Source organism: Ascaphus truei, chromosome 14 (genome assembly GCF_040206685.1).
Source record: "Ascaphus truei isolate aAscTru1 chromosome 14, aAscTru1.hap1, whole genome shotgun sequence".
In the NCBI taxonomy this organism is placed as follows: domain Eukaryota; kingdom Metazoa; phylum Chordata; class Amphibia; order Anura; family Ascaphidae; genus Ascaphus; species Ascaphus truei.
The window spans coordinates 16,861,453-16,881,415 of record NC_134496.1 but is presented as its reverse complement, the minus strand read 5'-3'; the positions used below and the strand labels follow the sequence as shown (position 1 = coordinate 16,881,415).

At 47.6% G+C, this 19,963-nt stretch overlaps 1 protein-coding gene across 5 annotated transcripts in view; it reads left to right on the top strand.

The window, feature by feature from the left end:
* Nucleotides 1-19,963, top strand: part of SLC25A45 (solute carrier family 25 member 45) — an 80,276-nt gene that overhangs the window by 52,770 nt on the left and 7,543 nt on the right. For 2 of the 5 annotated variants that reach the window (XM_075569879.1, XM_075569878.1), the window contains 3 exons: nucleotides 4,192-4,269; nucleotides 5,972-6,015; nucleotides 15,913-15,984. In XM_075569879.1, coding sequence (XP_075425994.1) covers nucleotides 4,233-4,269; nucleotides 5,972-6,015; nucleotides 15,913-15,984 — 153 coding nt within the window. In that variant the 5' untranslated portion in view covers nucleotides 4,192-4,232. Of the gene's footprint in view, nucleotides 1-4,189; nucleotides 4,270-5,971; nucleotides 6,016-9,558; nucleotides 9,587-15,912; nucleotides 15,985-19,963 lie in introns of those variants that run through there. The other 3 variants (XM_075569881.1, XM_075569882.1, XM_075569880.1) reach the window with 3 other exon arrangements.

Below are 19,963 nucleotides of genomic sequence, written 5' to 3'. Positions count from 1 at the left end.
TTTCCACAGGAAGGTGGAGAGAACTCTCCCGGCTTGGAAGCCGTAGCAGCTGCTGCTGCTCTGGTCCCCAGTCCTGTGAGGAGCTTTGCTGCTGGGACCAGCTGGGACCCCAACCCAGGATAAAGATAAACATTGCTGCGAGGCAGGACACAGCCTGCTCCCCGGAACCGTGTTCCTGTTTGCTGTTTGGAGCTGCAACAGATAAGACTTTATTATTAAACTTATTGGTTATACTTTGTGTTGCATATGTTTTGGGCATGACCAGATTAGCTGGCTGTCTTGTTAGTAAGGGCTCAAGAAGTGAGTTAGTTTCCCTAAAGGGAACAGGCTTTAATTTTCAAGAAAGTAGTTTCTTAAAGGGACAGTGCACCCGTACTTTATTTTGGTTGTGGTTAATAAACCACTATAGTTGAACGTTTCCCACCGTGTCTAGCGTCTTACTGACCCCGCCGCGAGGCCGTCCTGCCACAATACATATATATTTAGGCACTGTACCGTGTATAGGTTTCACTGGATGTGCACTGAGCTCTTCCTGCTTTTCACCTGACTCCCCTACAATCTACAGGAATGTGGGTGGTCGGCGCATCAAAAACCGTCCTGTACATGTATATATAACCGCCTGGACCTCTGTACTGAGGTAATAAATAGCTTGGCATCCCTAACAGGGAAAGGGACAAGTACCTAGTGTACACTGACACATATATTAGTACATGAATTGTCCCAGAAGCTGTGTTTAAATGATAAGCATGAACCCACAAGGGGGACTCACTGTTCAGCTTCACTTCTTCTCCAGTATGGTCCGAATGCGGTTCGTTCCTTAAACGGCGTGCTAATCCACCAGCAGGGTGATAGAAGGTAGAGAAAGCAGAAAAAAGGCAGAAAAAAGGCAGAGCACTGCCAAAAACAGGAGGAGGCTCACAAGTACATATACCAGGTTTATTCTATAAGAGGATCAACCATATCCCCAAAAAGCAGCCAAAAAGAACCATACCAACGCGTTTCGGGCCGTGCGCCCTTTATCAAGGTGTATTTGGCAGTGCTCTGCCTTTTTCTGCTTCCCCTACAATCTATCCTAAACACTGCTGCCAGAATCACTCTACTCTTTCCTAAATCTGTCTCAGCATCTCCCCTGCTGAAAACCCTCTCCTGGCTTCCTATGAAATTCCGCATCTCACACTCAATTCTCCTCCTCACTTTTAAAGCTTTACACTTTCTGACCCTTACATCTCAGCCCTAATTTCTCGCTATGCACCATCCCGACTCTTGAGTTCCGCTCAAGGAAGTTTTCTCTCTACCCCTTTTGTATCTAAAGCCCTCTCCAGACCTTAAACCTTTCTCACTGACTGCCCCACACCTCTGGAATGCCTTCCCCTCAATACCCGACTAGCACCCTCTCTATCCACCTTTAAGACCCACCTTACATAGTTACATAGTTACATAGTAGATGAGGTTGAAAAAAAACGTCCGTCCATCAAGTTCAGCCTATGCTAAATTTAGACAACAGATACTTTATCCTATATCTATACTTATTGATCCAGATACTTACACCTGCTTAAGGAAGCCTATGAGTAGCTCCATGGCTGATACTATACACCTGATACATAAAGCTTGGCCCCTGGCAGAAGCACTTACCAGAATTCCCTCCTACTCTCTTCCTATCTATCTACCAACCAATTCGATTGTAAGCTCTTTGGAGCAGGGACTCCTTTTCCTAAATGTTACTTTTATGTCTGAAGCGCTTCTTCCCTTTATGTGTTATTAGTATTATTTGTTATTTATATGATTGTTATGTGTATTACTGCTGTGAAGCGCTGTGTACATTAATGGCGCAATATAAATACATACATACATACATACATAACATGCACTTTCTTTTTCTTATTTTTTTTACATACTTATAAATAGACTTATGTATATTATAGAAATCTGTATATATCTATAAGCAGTATATATAGTATACATATAGACAGTGGTCGACAAATCACCAAAAAATCACACGTATGCTGCATGGGCCAATAGGAGCTCGCCACGATGTTAAATCCACTCGCCCGGGGCAAGCAAATGTATAGGTTTGTCGAACACTGCATATAGACATACATATAATATATATTGAGGGTGTAGGGAGATTGTACTTACAAATTATGGTCAGATTGGATCATTTTGAGCTAATTTTAAAGACCCAGCACTGTCCGCAGAGAATTGAGTGAAGAGTTCAGTCCCTAGGAAATAAACAGTAATGTTCTGTGCATGTAACCCTGCTTCCCCCCCCCCCCCCCCCCAGTCTCTACGGTGGTATCTAGGGTGCATGAGGGCAGATTACATGCGTCGTTGTGGTGCATACCTGTGAGGAACAGGAGGGCCTGAGCTTCCCGCGATGTTATTGGGGAGCCAGGACCCGGCTTCTGGGGTCGTAGCCTCCATGATCTCTTAGTGGTGCAGCGCCTCCATCTTCTATACTCCCAGGTCTTTGGTACAAAGGATAGTCTCTTTATTGGCAGATCAGCGACTCCCAAAATGTAGTGGCGTCCAGCAGCCGCAACAACAACAGCAAAGCCTTGCTAGTTACTCCGCTCTCCTCCCACACAGATATGTCCTCCTCTCCTTCCCTCCAGGTCTCTACTCCGACAGGATGGTCTGGGCTGAGGCTTCAATACCCCGCGGCCCACCTCTGAGGTTATCCTCGCGGTGGGGCTTGGATTCTCCCCATCACCCAGGCAGGGGGGGTGAGGGGCATTGGTCCACCGGGTCTATAATGCTATCAGCTCTACTCAAAGTGGCTGAGTCTCTCCACTCCTCTCTCCGCTCCTGCACGGCTGCGCAGGCGAGACCGCCTGTCTCCTCCAACTCCGTGGACCGATCCACAGGACTCACTACTCAGACAGTCCTACGGCAGACTCGTCACTTACAGGAGTTGGCTGCTAAATATAGAGCTAGCCCCACCTCTCGTGGTGTCAGCAGAACCTCCCCTCTTGCTCACGCCTGCAGCAGAGTCCAGGCCTTCATCTACCACTCAGGGCAGGGCTATCAAGGGGGAAAACCCATGATGATTACTAGTGCCTGATCTTAACAGGACTTACCACAGTAGAAGGAAGATAGGTATAGCCTGTGCTGTTTACTGGGGGCTATATGTATAAAGAGTAATGTGCACTGTCCGCCTGGTTATACTTTATCTGAGGCCTGCTAAACATTCATTAGCCATGTATATGTGCAGGAGCTAAACGAGTGTGTATAAAGCTGACACAAAAGAGACACAGCACACAATCTGAAGGCAGACCCATGGGAACAAATAGGTTAATTCTGAAAAGTTCTTTCAAATTAGCTTGTGATAAGGAAACAAATTTACAACAGTTTCGAAGTTTAAAGGGTCAGTCCTCAGACCTAATGACAGTGACGAGGTTAAATTGTCAGTCCCACGTAGGAGCAAAATGACCTAATGACAGGGACGTGTTTAATGGGTTAAAGGGTCAGTCCCACCTAAGAGCAAAGTGACCTAATGACAGCGATGTGTTTAATGGGTTAAAGGGTCAGTCCCACCTAAGAGCAAAGTGACCTAATGACAGTGATGTGTTTAATGGGTTAAGGGGTCAGTCCCACCTAAGAGCAAAGTGACCTAATGACAGTGACGTGTTTAATGGGTTAAAGGGTCGGTCCCACCTAAGAGCAAAGTGACCTAATGACAGCGACGTGTTTAATGGGTTAAAGGGTCGGTCCCACCTAAGAGCAAAGTGACCTAATGACAGTGACGTGTTTAATGGGTTAAAGGGTCGGTCCCACCTAAGAGCAAAGTGACCTAATGACAGCGACGTGTTTAATGGGTTAAAGGGTCAGTCCCACGTAGGGGCAAAGTGACCCAATGACAGCGATGTGTTTAATGGGTTAAAGGGTCAGTCCCACCTAAGAGCAAAGTGACCTAATGACAGTGACGTGTTTAATGGGTTAAAGGGTCGGTCCCACGTAGGGGCAATGTGACCTAATGACAGCGACGTGTTTAATGGGTTAAAGGGTCGGGCCCACGTAGGGGCAATGTGACCCAATGACAGCGACGTGTTTAATGGGTTAAAGGGTCGGTCCCACATAGGTGCAATGCGACCTAATGACAGCGACGTGTGTACTGGGTTCATGAACCTACTAGTTAATATGATTAGACATACAGTATAAGAAGTAAATCAAAGTTCGAATGGTTTGTGTCAGATCTCTCTTCTTAAGGTTAAATCTGCTTCTTCCTGAAAGTAATGCCTGTTACTGAATTTATCGCTGGGTGGATTTCAGGTAATTTCATATCTTAATATATAGATCAGGGGTGCGCAAAGTGGGGGGGGGGGGGCGCTAGATTTTCTGGGGGAGGGGCGGCAGAGGTCCCACGCGCTCCCCCCTAGGCATTTTAAAATAAATGCTGGGGGACTGCGCGAGGCCTCTATAACCCACTTACCTTCCCTGTCCCTGATGTGTGTATTAGGAGGGGGTGAGAGGCACGTGTCCCTGATGCCTGTGTATTAGGAGGGGGTGAGAGGCACGTGTCTCTGATGTCTGTGTATTAGGAGGGGGTGAGAGGCACGTGTCTCTGATGTGTGTGTATTAGGAGGGGGTGAGAGGTACGTGTCCCTGATCTCTGTGTATTAGGAGCGGGTGAGAGGTACGTGTCCCTAATATCTGTGTATTAGGAGGGGGTGAGAGGCACGTGTCCCTGATGTCTGTGTATTAGGAGGGGGTGAGAGGTATGTGTTCCTAATATCTGTGTATTAGGAGGGGGTAAGAGGCACGTGTCCCTGATGTGTGTGTATTAGGAGGGGGTGAGAGGCACGTGTCCCTAATGTGTGTGTATTAGGAGGGGGTGAGAGGTACGTGTCCCTGATCTCTGTGTATTAGGAGGGGGTGAGAGGTATGTGTCCCGGATGTGTGTGTATTAGGAGGGGGTGAGAGGCACGTGTTCCTGATCTCTGTGTATTAGGAGGGGGTGAGAGGTATGTGCCCCTGATGTGTGTGTATTAGGAGGGGGTGAGAGGTACGTGTCCCTGATGTGTGTGTATTAGGAGGGGGTGAGAGGTATGTGCCCCTGATGTGTGTGTATTAGGAGGGGGTGAGAGGTACGTGTCCCTAATGTGTGTGTATTAGGAGGGGGTGAGAGGTATGTGCCCCTGATGTCTGTGTATTAGGAGGGGGTGAGAGGCACGTGTCCCTAATGTGTGTGTATTAGGAGGGGGTGAGAGGTACATGTCCCTGATCTCTGTGTATTAGGAGGGGGTGAGAGGCACGTGTCCCTAATGTGTGTGTATTAGGAGGGGGTGAGAGGTACGTGTCCCTGATCTCTGTGTATTAGGAGGGGGTGAGAGGTATGTGTCCCTGATGTGTGTGTATTAGGAGGGGGTGAGAGGTACGTGTCCCTGATGTGTGTGTATTAGGAGGGGGTGAGAGGCACGTGTCCCTGCTCTCTGTGTATTAGGAGGGGGTGAGAGGCACGTGTCCCTGATGTGTGTGTATTAGGAGGGGGTGAGAGGTACGTGTCCCTGATGTCTGTGTATTAGGAGGGGGTGAGAGGTATGTGTCCCTGATGTCTGTGTATTAGGAGGGGGTGAGAGGTACGTGTCCCTGATGTGTGTGTATTAGGAGGGGGTGAGAGGTACGTGTCCCTGATGTCTGTGTATTAGGAGGGGGTGAGAGGTATGTGTCCCTGCCTGTGTATTAGGAGGGGGTGAGAGGTACGTGTCCCTGATGTGTGTGTATTAGGAGGGGGTGAGAGGTACGTGTTCCTGATGTGTGTGTATTAGGAGGGGGTGAGAGGTACGTGTCCCTGATGTGTGTGTATTAGGAGGGGGTGAGAGGTACGTGTCCCTGATGTCTGTGTATTAGGAGGTGAGAGGTATGTGTCCCTGATGTGTGTGTATTAGGAGGGGGTGAGAGGTACGTGTCCCTGATGTCTGTGTATTAGGAGGGGGTGAGTAGACTTTAAATCTCATTCTCTCTGTTTTCTCAGGAGCTTTTGGCTTAGTCGTTGGACATCCATTTGACACAGTTAAGGTGATAACCCTGGTACTGATGGATGGGACGATGAGGCACCATCAGGGAAGCCATGAAAGACTGGCTCATTTAGTATCTCCAAAGCTGGGCTGGGGTCATCCCACATGCACTATATCCCCGTACATGCCAGTAACTCCCACTATATCCCTGTACATGCCAGTAACTCCCACTATATCCCCGTACATGCCAGTAACTCCCACTATATCCCCGTACATGCCAGTAACTCCCACTATATCCCTGTACATGCCAGTAACTCCCACTGTATCCCCGTACACGCCAGTAACTCCCACTATATCCCTGTACATGCCAGTAACTCCCACTATATCCCTGTACATGCCAGTAACTCCCACTATATCCCTGTACATGCCAGTAACTCCCACTATATCCCCGTACACGCCAGTAACTCCCACTATATCCCTGTACATGCCAGTAACTCCCACTATATCCCTGTACATGCCAGTAACTCCCACTATATCCCCGTACATGCCAGTAACTCCCACTATATCCCTGTACATGCCAGTAACTCCCACTATATCCCCGTACACGCCAGCAGTAACTCCCACTATATCCCTGTACATGCCAGTAACTCCCACTATATCCCTGTACATGCCAGTAACTCCCACTATATCCCCGTACACGCCAGTAACTCCCACTATATCCATGTACATGCCAGTAACTCCCACTATATCCCTGTACATGCCAGTAACTCCCACTATATCCCTGTACATGCCAGTAACTCCCACTATATCCCCGTACATGCCAGTAACTCCCACTATATCCCCGTACATGCCAGTAACTCCCACTATATCCCCGTACATACCAGTAACTTCCACTATATCCCCGTACATGCCAGTAACTCCCACTATATCCCTGTACATGGCAGTAACTCCCACTATATCCCCGTACATGCCAGTAACTCCCACTATATCCCCGTACATGCCAGTAACTCCCACTATATCCCCGTACATACCAGTAACTTCCACTTTATCCCTGTACATGCCAGTAACTCCCACTATATCCCTGTACATGCCAGTAATTCCCACTATATCCCCGTACATGCCAGTAACTCCCACAATATCCCCGTACATACCAGTAACTTCCACTATAGCCCCGTACACGCCAGTAACTCCCACTATATCCCTGTACATGCCAGTAACTCCCACTATATCCCCGTACATGCCAGTAACTCCCACTATATCCCTGTACATGCCAGTAACTCCCACTATATCCCCGTTCATGCCAGTAACTCCCACTATATCCCCGTACATGCCAGTAACTCCCACTATATCCCTGTACATGCCAGTAACTCCCACTATATCCCCGTACATGCCAGTAACTCCCACTATATCCCTGTACATGCCAGTAACTCCCACTATATCCCTGTACATGCCAGTAACTCCCACTATATCCCTGTACATGACAGTAACTCCCACTATATCCCTGTACATGCCAGTAACTCCCACTATATCCCTGTACATGCCAGTAAATCCCACTATATCCCTGTACATGCCAGTAACTCCCACTATATCCCTGTACATGCCAGTAACTCCCACTATATCCCTGTACATGCCAGTAACTCCCACTATATCCCTGTACATGCCAGTAACTCCCACTATATCCCTGTACATGCCAGTAACTCCCACTATATCCCTGTACATGCCAGTAACTCCCACTGTATCCCTGTTCATGCCAGTAACTCCCACTATATCCCCGTACATGCCACTAACACCCACTATATCCCCGTACACACCAGTAACTCCCACTATATCTCCGTACACACCAGTAACTCCCACTATATCCCCGTACGTGCCAGTACACTATATCCCCGTATGTGCCAGTAACGCCCACTAAATCTCAGTACACGCCAGTAACTCCCACTATATCCCCGTACATGCCAGTAACTCCCACTATATCCCCGTACATGCCAGTAACTCCCACTATATCCCCGTACACGCCAGTAACTCCCACTATATCCCCGTACACGCCTGTAACTCCCACTATATCCCCGTACACCCCAGTAACTCCCACTATAGCCCTGTACGTGGCAGTAACTCCCACTATATCCTTGTATATGCCAGTAACTCCCACTATATCCCCGTACACGCCAGTAACTCCCACTATATCCCCGTACATGCCAGTAACTCCCACTATATCCATGTACACGCCAGTAACTTCCACTATATCCCCGTACACGCCAGTAACTCCAACTATATCCCCGTACACGCCAGTAACTCCCACTATATCCCCGTACACGCCAGTAACTCCCACTATATCCCCGTACACGCCTGTAACTCCCACTATATCCCCGTACACCCCAGTAACTCCCACTATAGCCCTGTACGTGGCAGTAACTCCCACTATATCCTTGTATATGCCAGTAACTCCCACTATATCCCCGTACACGCCAGTAACTCCCACTATATCCCCGTACACGCCTGTAACTCCCACTATATCCCCGTACACCCCAGTAACTCCCACTATAGCCCTGTACGTGGCAGTAACTCCCACTATATTCTGTACATGCCAGTAACTCCCACTATATCCCTGTACATGCCAGTAACTCCCACTATATCCCCGTACATGCCAGTAACTCCCACTATATCCATGTACACGCCAGTAACTTCCACTATATCCCCGTACACGCCAGTAACTCCAACTATATCCCCGTACACGCCAGTAACTCCCACTATATCCCCGTACATGCCAGTAACTCCCACTATATCCATGTACATGCCAGTAACTCCCACTATCGCCCCGTACACGCCAGTAACTCCCACTATATCAATGTACATGCCAGTAACTCCCACAATATCCCCGTACACGCCAGTAACTCCCACTATATCCATGTACATGCCAGTAACTCCCACTATAGCCCCGTACACGCCAGTAACTCCCACTATATCCTTGTACATGCCAGTAACTCCCACAATATCCCCGTACATGCCAGTAACTCCCACTATAGCCCCGTACATGCCAGTAACTCCCACTATATCCCTGTACATGCCAGTAACTCCCACTATATCCCCGTATATGCCAGTAACTCCCATTATATCCCCGTATACGTCAGTAACTCCCACTATATCCCCGTACACGCCAGTAACTCCCACTATATCCCTGTACATGCCAGTAACTCCCACTATATCCCCGTACATGCCACTAACTCCCACTATATCCCCGTACACACCAGTAACTCCCACTATATCCCCCGTACACGCCAGCAACTCCCACTATATCCCCGTACGTGCCAGTACACTATATCCCCGTACGTGCCAGTAACGCCCACTAAATCCCCGTACGTGCCAGTAACTCCCACTATATCCCTGTACGTGCCAGTAACTCCCACTATATCCATGTACATGCCAGTAACTCCCACTATATCCATGCACATGCCAGTAACTACCATTATATCCCTATATATGCCATAAGTGACCAAATCACTGATCTTTTTAATGGGTTAAAGGGTCAGTCCCATGTTGAATCAAAGTGACCTAATGACCGGGATGTGTTTTTTTTTTTAAACTCAAATGTTATTGTTTTTTCCAGAGGGATACAACAAAAAAGGTGGGAAGAGGTATGAGAGTGGTGGTGGTGGTGGTGGGGTACAGAAGATAAAACAGGGGTAGGGGTACAATCCAAGTGAATTAGAATGTATCATGTTATTTTGACAACTCACATGCACATACATATGATAATATTCACATTCCTTTTTGTACATATTCCCTGTAGGTCAAGAGCTTTCATTTCATAGTTGAAGGGCACTTGGGATTGTTCGTCTGCCCATTCCTGGGTCGGCTAGTCCGACAACTCGCCTTGTCACCCTTGATTCGGGCCAACTAACGCCCTGGCGTATACAGCCCCTTAAATATTTAGGGCCTCATTCAGAGAGCGTCGATAAGGCCCTCATCGAGCACTTATCGGCCAATATGGCTACCCGTATTCAGTAAGCCTCGATACGTGCTCGATAACGGCCTGTATCGCAGCAAAATCTTATGACCAAAAGAAAATCGCCAATTGAGCGGCGATCAACTGCTTATCGACCATTTTCGGAAGGATCATAAACTCGCACGATTCTAGTAGCCGCGATTCACTTATCGCAGCCTATCATAGGCTATCGCAGCCCTAAAAGGCGATCTTCTCCTCAAATCCAATCCACCTCAAAATTTTGGTAAATTGGTGGGGAGATGCCTCGATGAGCTGCGATATGTCGGGACTTAGAAAAATCAGGCCCTTTTCCTGCCTCGGATTGATGCCAGGGGTCTCCGGAGCTGATAGCCATTAATACCCGCACCGGAGGCCCCCGGCATGCATCCGATGCAGGAAAAATGCATTTACAGCAACTTCATTACCTTAGCGGCTAACCGCTAAGGTAATGAAGGGGTTAAACACCCATGCCAGGCTTACTGTGGCTAGCGAGGGTGGGTGAAGGGGGAATTTGGCCCTTAGTGGCTGTTTAGGCCTTGCGGGGGGACTTAACCCCTTCATTACCTTAGCGGTTAATACCGCTAAGGTAATAAAGAGGTTAACCCAACCGCTACCCACCTGCAAGGTCTAGACACCCATCCTTAGGGCTAATACACCCTTCACCCCCCGTGAGGCCTAAGCACCCACCCCGGACTGACTATACCCACCCTATACCCATTGAGTAGTATAGTGGTACATCATACCCGTATAATAATAATATGGGCATGATAAGCCTCTATAGCACTCAATGAGCACCCTAATTACTAAACATTAATACACAAGACACACAATAATAAAACATAACTAAACTCCAAAAAACACACTTCACTAAATAAAAACAGTAGCCAGCTAATCCAATGAATACAAGCAATAACAACATCAACAATAAATTAATTAAACCATTAACCAATTAAAACAATTAATTCCTAAAACAACGCCGAATTATTTTATAAAGTAACCAATCCAACCAAATAATTACTAAACCAACTCAAAATTAATTGTAACACTAACCAATCAAACAAATTAATTACTACAACATTCATGAATTAATTTAAACATTAAAATACAAAGAAATAAATTCAAACAATATCTGAAATAACCATAAAACGCATTAGCTAACATAATACAATATTAACTAAAAACGAACACCAATCGCAAACATTGTATTACCATTAAGCAGGAAAAAAACAAACAATGACATCCACATAAGAAACTGAAATAAAAAAAAACAACAGCAATACCAAGCCAGAAATGCCCCCCAAATATTGCCATAATAATGTATTAATCTGTACCCTAAAGTGGTACAGATTAATATATTATCAGTCAATGTGCCTCCCCCAAAAAATCAAAAAACACATCCAACGAAAAAAACTGTAAAAAGAGACATTTACAAACATTCAATATATTACTTACCATTAGAAGCAGTGGCCCTCCGACTCCCGGGGAAACAGGAAGCTCACGTACCTTGAAGGCCTCCAACAGCATCCAATGCCATCCGCCATGAAGATCCGGATCAGGTACCCAAATCTTCTTTTTTCTTTTTTTAATCACCTTCTTCTATCTTCATCTATCACCATTTCTTGATCTTCTTTATCCTCTATCTTCATCTGTCAATCCAAAAAGCCCCATGGTAGATCCCAACCGATGTTGGCTCGTCGTCTTCTTGGGCTCAAATGAGGTGTCACTGCCTTAAATATGGCTTGTGACGTCAAATTTAGCCTCAAAATGGTTAACAGACACCTGATTGGCTGTTAAAACCATGTTCCGACTTTAATTTTTTTTAAATGACGTCACTTAATGGGAATGATGCCAGCCAATCAGAGTGGCTGTACTTCATTTGCCTTTAAGATGATGTCACTAAATCCAAGATGGCCGGCGTCACATGGTATTTCAGCCAATCAGAGTGTGGAATTGGTTCCCACGATCTGATTGGCTGAAATACCATGTGACGCCGGTTTCGTGACGTCATCTTAAAGGCAAATGAAGCACAGCCATTCTGATTGGCTGGCATCATTCCCTTTAAGTGACGTCATTTAAAAAAAAATGAATTAAAGTTGGAAGATGGTTTTAACAGCCAATCAGGTGGCTGCTAACCATTTTGAGGCTAAATGTGACGTCACAAGCCCTATTTAAGGCCGTGACGCCTCATTTGACCCTAAGAAGACGACGAGACAACATCAGTTGGGATCTACCATGGGGCTTTTTGGATTGACAGATGAAGATAGAAGATAAAGAAGATCAAGAAATGGTGACAGATGAAGATAGAAGAAGGTGATTAAAGAAAGAAAAAAGAAGATTTGGGTCCCTGATCCGGATCTTCATGGTGGATGGCATCGGATGCTGTTGGAGGCCTTCAAGGTACGTGAGCTTCCTGTTTCCCCGGGAGTCGGAGCGCCACCGCTTCTAATGGTAAGTAATATATTGAATGTTTGTAAATGTCTCTTTTTACAGGTTTTTTCATTGGATGTGTTTTTTGATTTTTTTGGGGGTGGCACATTGACTGATAATATATTAATGGTGATTGTGGGGGAATGAACCCCGTATTGTCCGGTGCTTCCAAAAATCCACAAGTAAATCTGGGTGTATATGAGCAATGTCTGACACATATAAGAACAAGAATGGCCGCTACACAGACATGAAGATCCTGTGTGAGGGGACCGGCAACAACAGCAGCATACGGCAAGATAAGAAATAAAACCTGGGTGGGGGGCTGTTGCACAGGGAAAGGTATAGAGACAGGGAAAGAGGCAACCATAAGCTACCCCTCCCGTGTACTCACGATGCTGTCACCTGCTGCCCTGAACCAACCCGGTATGTTCACTGCCTGTGCCTGGCCGGTCCCGTCTCCTCGGGCGTCGCGCTGGTATGTGACGTCATCCTCGAGGGCCGACAGCTATGCTGTGGATGAATGAAGCCTGCACTGCCAAATCAGCGATCCTGGGTAGCCCTGGAATAAGTGCGAGGGGCGGATCCAAGCGCAGTCATCAGGAAGGGGAAGTGAAGACCAGCTCCCAGCTCCGTGTAGTAGCCTGCGTGCTCCACCAAGGATTGCAATAAAGATTATTCGTAGTGTATAGGTGGTCACTACACTACACTACACTACGAATAATCTTTATTGATAATATATTAATCTGTACCACTTTAGGGTACAGATTAATACATTATTATGGCAATATTTGGGGGGCATTTCTGGCTTGGTATTGCTGTTGTTTTTTTTTAATTTCAGTTTCTTATGTGGATGTCATTGTTTGTTTTTTTACTGCTTAATGGTAATACAATGTTTGCGATTGGTGTTCGTTTTTAGTTAATATTGTATTATGTTAGCTAATGCGTTTTATGGTTATTTCAGATATTGTTTGAATTTATTTCTTTGTATTTTAATGTTTAAATTAATTCATGAATGTTGTAGTAATTAATTTGTTTGATTGGTTAGTGTTACTATTAATTTTGAGTTGGTTTAGTAATTATTTGGTTGGATTGGTTACTTTATAAAATAATTCGGCGTTGTTTTAGGAATGAATTGTTTTAATTGGTTAATGGTTTAATTAATTTATTGTTGATGTTGTTATTGCTTGTATTCATTGGATTAGCTGGCTACTGTTTTTATTTAGTGAAGTGTGTTTTTTTGGAGTTTAGTTATGTTTTATTATTGTGTGTCTTGTGTATTAATGTTTAGTAATTAGGGTGCCCATTGAGTGCTATAGAGGCTTATCATGCCCATATTATTATTATACGGGTATGATGTACCACTATACTACTCAATGGGTACAGGGTGGGTATAGTCAGTCCGGGGTGGGTGCTTAGGCCTCACGGGGGGTGAAGGGTGTATTAGCCCTAAGGATGGGTGTCTAACCCTTGCGGGTGGGTGGCGGTTGGGTTAACCTCTTTATTACCTTAGCGGTATTAATCGCTAAGGTAATGAAGGGGTTAAGTCCCCCGCAGCCCCCCGCAATGCCTAAACAGACACTAAGGGCCAAATTCCTCCATCACCCACCCTCGCTAGCCACAGTAAGCCTGGCATGGGTGTTTAACCCCTTCATTCAAGTAATGAAGTTGCTGTAAATGCATTTTTCCTGCATCGGATACATGCCGGGGGCCTCTGGTGCTGGTATTAATGGCTATCAGCTCTGGAGACCCCCGGCATCAATCCCAGGCAGGAAAGGGCCTGATTTTTTCTAAGTGCCGACATATCGCAGCTCATCGAGGCATCTCCCCACCAATTTACCAAAATTTTGAGGTGGATTGGATTTGGGGAGAAGATCGCCTTTTAGGGCTGCGATAGCCTACGATAGGCTGCGATAGGCGAATCGCGGCTACTAGAATCGCATGAGTTTATGATCCTTCCGAAAATGGTCGATAAGCGGCTGATCGCCGCTTAATTGGCGATTTTCTTTTGGTCCCTCTGCATTGAAATGTCCCGCGTCACGTGACCGGGACTTTTCCTTGCATAGGAGATACCAGCACCCCATAAAGAGGCCTGTATCTCGGGAAGCAGGGGGTCCCCAGACATAAAACCAACGCGGTTCAGCTCCGGAGACCCCGTGCACATCTACACTATGAAACAAATGTATATTAAAAAACATTATTTGTGGGCGACATTTCCGCTGGGAGAGGCGGCTCTCTCAGAGCCGCTCTCTCTGCAGCAGAAATATATCGCCGGGTTAGGCCCTTTCAGAGGCTCGATGATCTCGCTGGCAGCAACTCGCTCGTTTTGGGAATTTTGCTATCACAGGTAATCGAGGCTTTCTGAACGCCCCAAAAAAGTCAATTTAAATGCCCTGGCAATAATTTTATCAACTTTTTCTGAATGAGGCCCATAGAACATAATTGTACGTTCGTCTAAGCCCTGACTACCCGCTGAGAGGATCCAAGGCCGCCACGCCCTTAGGAACTCCCCGCAGGAGTCGTTCATCATACCCGTTAGCTTCGCCATGTGACAGATGAACCCCGCTTTGTTCTTTATTTTGGATATAGGGGGGACCCCGATCTGCTTCCAAACTGCGGCTGCCGTGGAAATATGGGCAATAAGCCTGCCCGGACAGGTTGACCATTGGTCTATTTAACAAAAAGAGCCAACGGTTCATAGTTATGTTAATATGGAGAATTCTTTGGATCCAGGACCTTACCTTCCTCCAAAGTGAGGACACCGCTGGGGAAGTCCACCACATGTGAATAAACATCTTATATAAGCTGTGCTTGTCTGTTTTTTTATTTTCTTGTATACCAAGGTATTCCCTCTCACCAGGGGAACACTGGACTGGACCCATTACCCCGGTCCCACAGACTGAGCACGCTTTTTATAAGTATATTATATTGCAGTGATCAGACTAGTTGAGCACGGTTCATTTGTATAAGTATGGATTTTTAATTTGTAACTTATATACTTTGTTAACCTTTTGAAACTTACTAACTTACTAACATCCCCTATTGATAATTAACACATCTGTTGTTTAGTAACTGCTAACTGGGTGTGCATTCTGTACAAACTCTCATGGATTGTATTTCTCCTACACGTTGATAAAACCAACTTGTCCGGGAGTATTGGTAACCCGTATACCCTCTGGACCAGAAAGCAGGATCCCGCTCCCCTAGAAATAAAGCCGATTGGGCGTCCCTTCCCGAAACCCCAACCCCCACGCCGTGACCCCCGAACCCCCGGAGGCCCCCAGCCCGGTACCCCCAGAAGCCGGGGGCTCTATTGTGTGCTGGGCTGGTAATTCCCTTAGCCAGCACACAAATGAGTCTGGGCCTGCTATCCAAATATGGGTTGGGTGAAGTACCTGAAACACTGGAGGAGTGGGAGGGGTGTTACTTGGGCCGGGAGAACAGTCATCCCCAGAAGCAGAGCTGGTTATATTGAGAAATTGGTTAAATACAGATGTTTTGTATCCGCTATATGAGACTGATCCTTTAAATCTTATTTTTGTTCCATTGCAGGTACGTCTGCAAACACAGTCCAGGTACCATGGGATTTTCGACTGTATTACCAAAATGTACAGGAAAGAAAAGGTTAGGAGCATTTTCTTACACTTCCAAATAGGGTGTAGTGGTTCAAGGAGGATTTGACTCGTACGTTTGAGTTCAGCCCAAATCCCCAAAATCGTTGTAGTGTTAAAGCGGTAATCCAATCGGGCGATTTAAACATTTTTTAACATAGGACTGAAGCAGGGGGTCTCCGGAGCTAAACCCCATTCATTTTAGCTCTGGGAGTCCCCTACTTCCATGGATACGTACTTGTTTGGCTACCAGGGTTCACATTACGGCTGCTTTTCAAAGCTCCCGCGTCCTGCAGGCCAATAGGAAGCTGTGACGTCATCAGGTTCGACTCCCTATTGGCCCCGCCTGATGCCGGAGCTTTAAACTTTGCCGAGATCCCAGTACCACCTATGGAGCTCAACTCCAGTTCTCAACCCCCCACTCTATCCCCCCCCCAACAGGTCAGGCTATCCAGCTTCAGCACAGGTGGCTCAATCAGAGGCTCAGTCAAAGACTCAGTCAAAGACCGAGCCTCTGATTGAGTCCCTTTTGCTGAAGCTGGGACTGATTGTCATCTGTGCTGAAGCTGGGAATGATTGGGCCACCTGTGCTGAAGCAGGAACTGATTGGGCCCCCTGTGCTGAAGCAGGGACTGATTGAGCCACCTGTTAGGGAAGCTGGGATATCCTGAAAATTTGACCTGTTGGGTGGCTTGAGGACTGGATTTGAGCACCCCTGATTGAGCCACCTGTGCTGAAGCTGGGACTAATTGAGCCACCTGTGCTGAAGCAGGGTCTGATTGGGCCACCTGTGCTGAAGCAGGGACTGATTGAACCACCTGTGCTGAAGCTGGGATATCCTAAAAACTTGATCTGTTGGGGAGGCTTGAGGATTGGAGTTGCGCACCCCGTTCTAGATCATACTAAATCTCCAAAATGTCCATGATAATGTGAAGTATTACGCAGAACTTCTGGGGCTACAGCACCTTGTAATCAGGCAGGTGAAATACATTAACTCTAGCCCTATACAGTAGTTCCCTTCTCCGGGGTCTTAATCTAGGTTCAAGACGAGCAAACATTACCAGGGAGCATCTCCATATCAATAAAGTAGCAATGCAGTGATGGCTCCACGAAGTGTATGTTGGATTCTTATAGTGTCGTCTGATCGGCGCCGGTCCCTACACATGTATAAATAAGATTAGGTTTTAAATAAAGAACACAATTTAATCCAACTCTGAATTGGATGCTATCACAAGGCAAGTGCTAGGATTTATCATGTGTACGACCATACCGAACTCCTCTAAATAAATTAGAGATACCGTACACTGTCCAGTCATTATACGAATGACCCCCACGCAAACTGTGGCCAACTCTAAATTGGGGTCTTTTCCATGCGTCGCAAACCAGCTATTTGCTCCCACGCAAGGAGTTTGCTTTACGACTCCACTGGTGTTGACCAACTCTAAGGCCGAGTTCAGGGTGCCAGAGACAGGAGGTGGAGGGCGCGCGTCCGCGTGTGCGCGCGTCAGTCTGCTGGGCGATGTGTGCACATCATCCCCAGCAGACCTTTTCAAGCTTTCAGGAGGCGGGCTACAGACGTGAGGTTAAGGATCGGTGTTGCACTGTTGAAATCATTCTCAAGAATGATTTAATTGGCTGCCGAAGTGCCAGTGACTGTAAGGAATCCGCTCCTCGGTTTACTGTTTGCCTTAACTTGCAGACCTGTGCAGTCCTGGAACACTTTCCCGGATATTTACTGCAGCCTGGATTCACTCACCAAAGCAATACTGCCACACGCCCCTTCTGCCATTGGTTCTCTGACCTTTAAGTACTGCTTTCCCACAATGCTCCCTGCCGAGCATAGTCCTTCCTGGATGTCTCTGTGTTCTGCCATAAGCCTTGTCTTGTCTGTCGCCTTGGTTCCTGAGACCGGCTGCTAGTGTCACGCAGCGGTCTGTTACTGTGCTGAAGCGGAGTACTCTCCTTGTTGTCTTCAGCTCCCTGGTTCCTGTGACCGGCTGCTAGTCTCATGCAGCGGTCAGTTCCTGTTTCCTGTGCTGAAGCTGAGTACTCTCCTTGTTACTTCAGCTCCTTGTTTCCTGTGACCGGCTGCTATATTCACGCAGCGGTCTGTTCCTGTCGCCTGTGCTGAAGCGGAGGTTTCCCCTGCGTCTTCAGCCTCCTGGTTTCCTGCACTGAAGCGGAGGTTTCCCCTGCGTCTTCAGCCTCCTGGTTTCCTGCACTGAAGTGGAGGTTTCCCTGTGTATCTTCAGCTTCCTGGTTCCTGGGGCCTACTCTTTCCCTAATCTAGAGAGGCCGTGTCCTGGTTCCTGCGTTGAAACGGAGGATCCCCCAGCCCGCTCAGGACTCTTGCGCTGAAGCACTGGTTTACCAGTGCAGCTAGGCGGTGTGCTACTCTGGTCTGTCTACCACCTCCTGAGACCAGTACCATGGGCCATGGTCACCGCACACGCAGAAGCCAGTCCCGCGCTCCTAAGCTGAAGCGGGGCTCTCCTGACTACCTGTTGCCGAACTCCTGCTTGAACAACGTTTACCCTGATGTCTCCAGTCCTGACCCTGGCGTGTCCACCGACGATGCTGTCTTCTCCTATCCTGATCCTGCTACGTACGACTACGAACTGCGCAATCCGGATCCGCCTGCGCGGTCTAAGGTCGGTGCTTTTACAACCCCACCTCAGCCACGCGGTCCGACCCAGGTTTGTGGCGAGCACAGCCGTGACAGTATGCTCGGCCCCACAAACTCGGACCGCCCTGTGGTGAGGGTTGGTAAGTTTCTGTCTGAAATCCTGTCCCGGCCTGTAGACCAGTCCCAGTTTGAAAACCAGTATCTGTGCGAAATACTACCCCTGATTGAAGAACAGATTATGTATGAAGGTTTAACCCCGTTGCAAAGACAATGCCGTAACGATCTCATTATTAAGGCTTACTGCCTCAAGGACTTAAAACAGTCTCTGGCCGCTTGTGTTTGCTCCCCTGGTTCCCCTTTAACCTGGGATAATGTGAATCCTATCAAACTTGCCAACACCCAAGATATACTCTTTACCTTGTGTAACGCTTGCGCGAGCCCACAAACAAGACCTGACCCCGGGACTGAGGTGGGAAGGACTGTGCCACACACACACAGTAACGGAGGCGAGCCCAGAAGGTGGTTTGTAGCGTTGCTGGGTCTGGGTATGTAGAAAGGGTTAATCCAATACTTTCCGGGGTCCGTGGGTTGGAGAGATACACGTAGTTGGAGTCCGTAAGCCTGTGGTCTGGGGTTGGAGAGGTACTCGTCGTCGTTATCCGTAAGCCAGGGGTCAGGAGCCAGAGAGTATCCAAAAGTAAAGCCAGGTCGGTACACAAGAGATTAACTGCAGAGAACAAGACAAGACTGGGCTGGACAAGACAGGCACACGCAAAGGCTACATAAGGTTATGTTCAGCAAGGTATGACAGGAAGAGGAAGCTTCTTATAGGAGACAGGAACCAGTAGGAGAGGAGGCGGAGTGGGGGCGGAGCCTCTGCAGATGCAAAGGATAGGCTGCAGGAGACAAGGGCTCACAGCAATCTTGACTCGCAGCTGGGGCTCGTTGCGCGACGTCACGCGTGCACACCGCGCGCAGCGGAGGTGCGGCGTGACTGAGGGGGCGGAGCTAAGGTCTGTGACCTGGTAGAAGAGGCGCGGGTGCGCACGCGCTCTGTAAACAGAGCGGGAGTGCGCGCACCAGCGGGGGGCAGATCGGAGGCAGCAGCCGCTGCGGTACTATTACGTAAAGAGGAGGAACTGCGCCGCAAGGGACGCGATCACCGAATCCTCACACCTTGGCCTTGTCATTGGACATTCCCGTAGTACAACAGGACCCTCTCTTCATGTTGGTTCATGCTCAAGACACACTCCGTGTACTTTCCCAGACTTTGGACATTTGCATAAAGGAACAGGACCCTCTCCTCGCCAGCTACGCTGCCGCTTGGTAGTCCACCTGTGCTGCCAGTCCTGTCGCTAAACCTGGG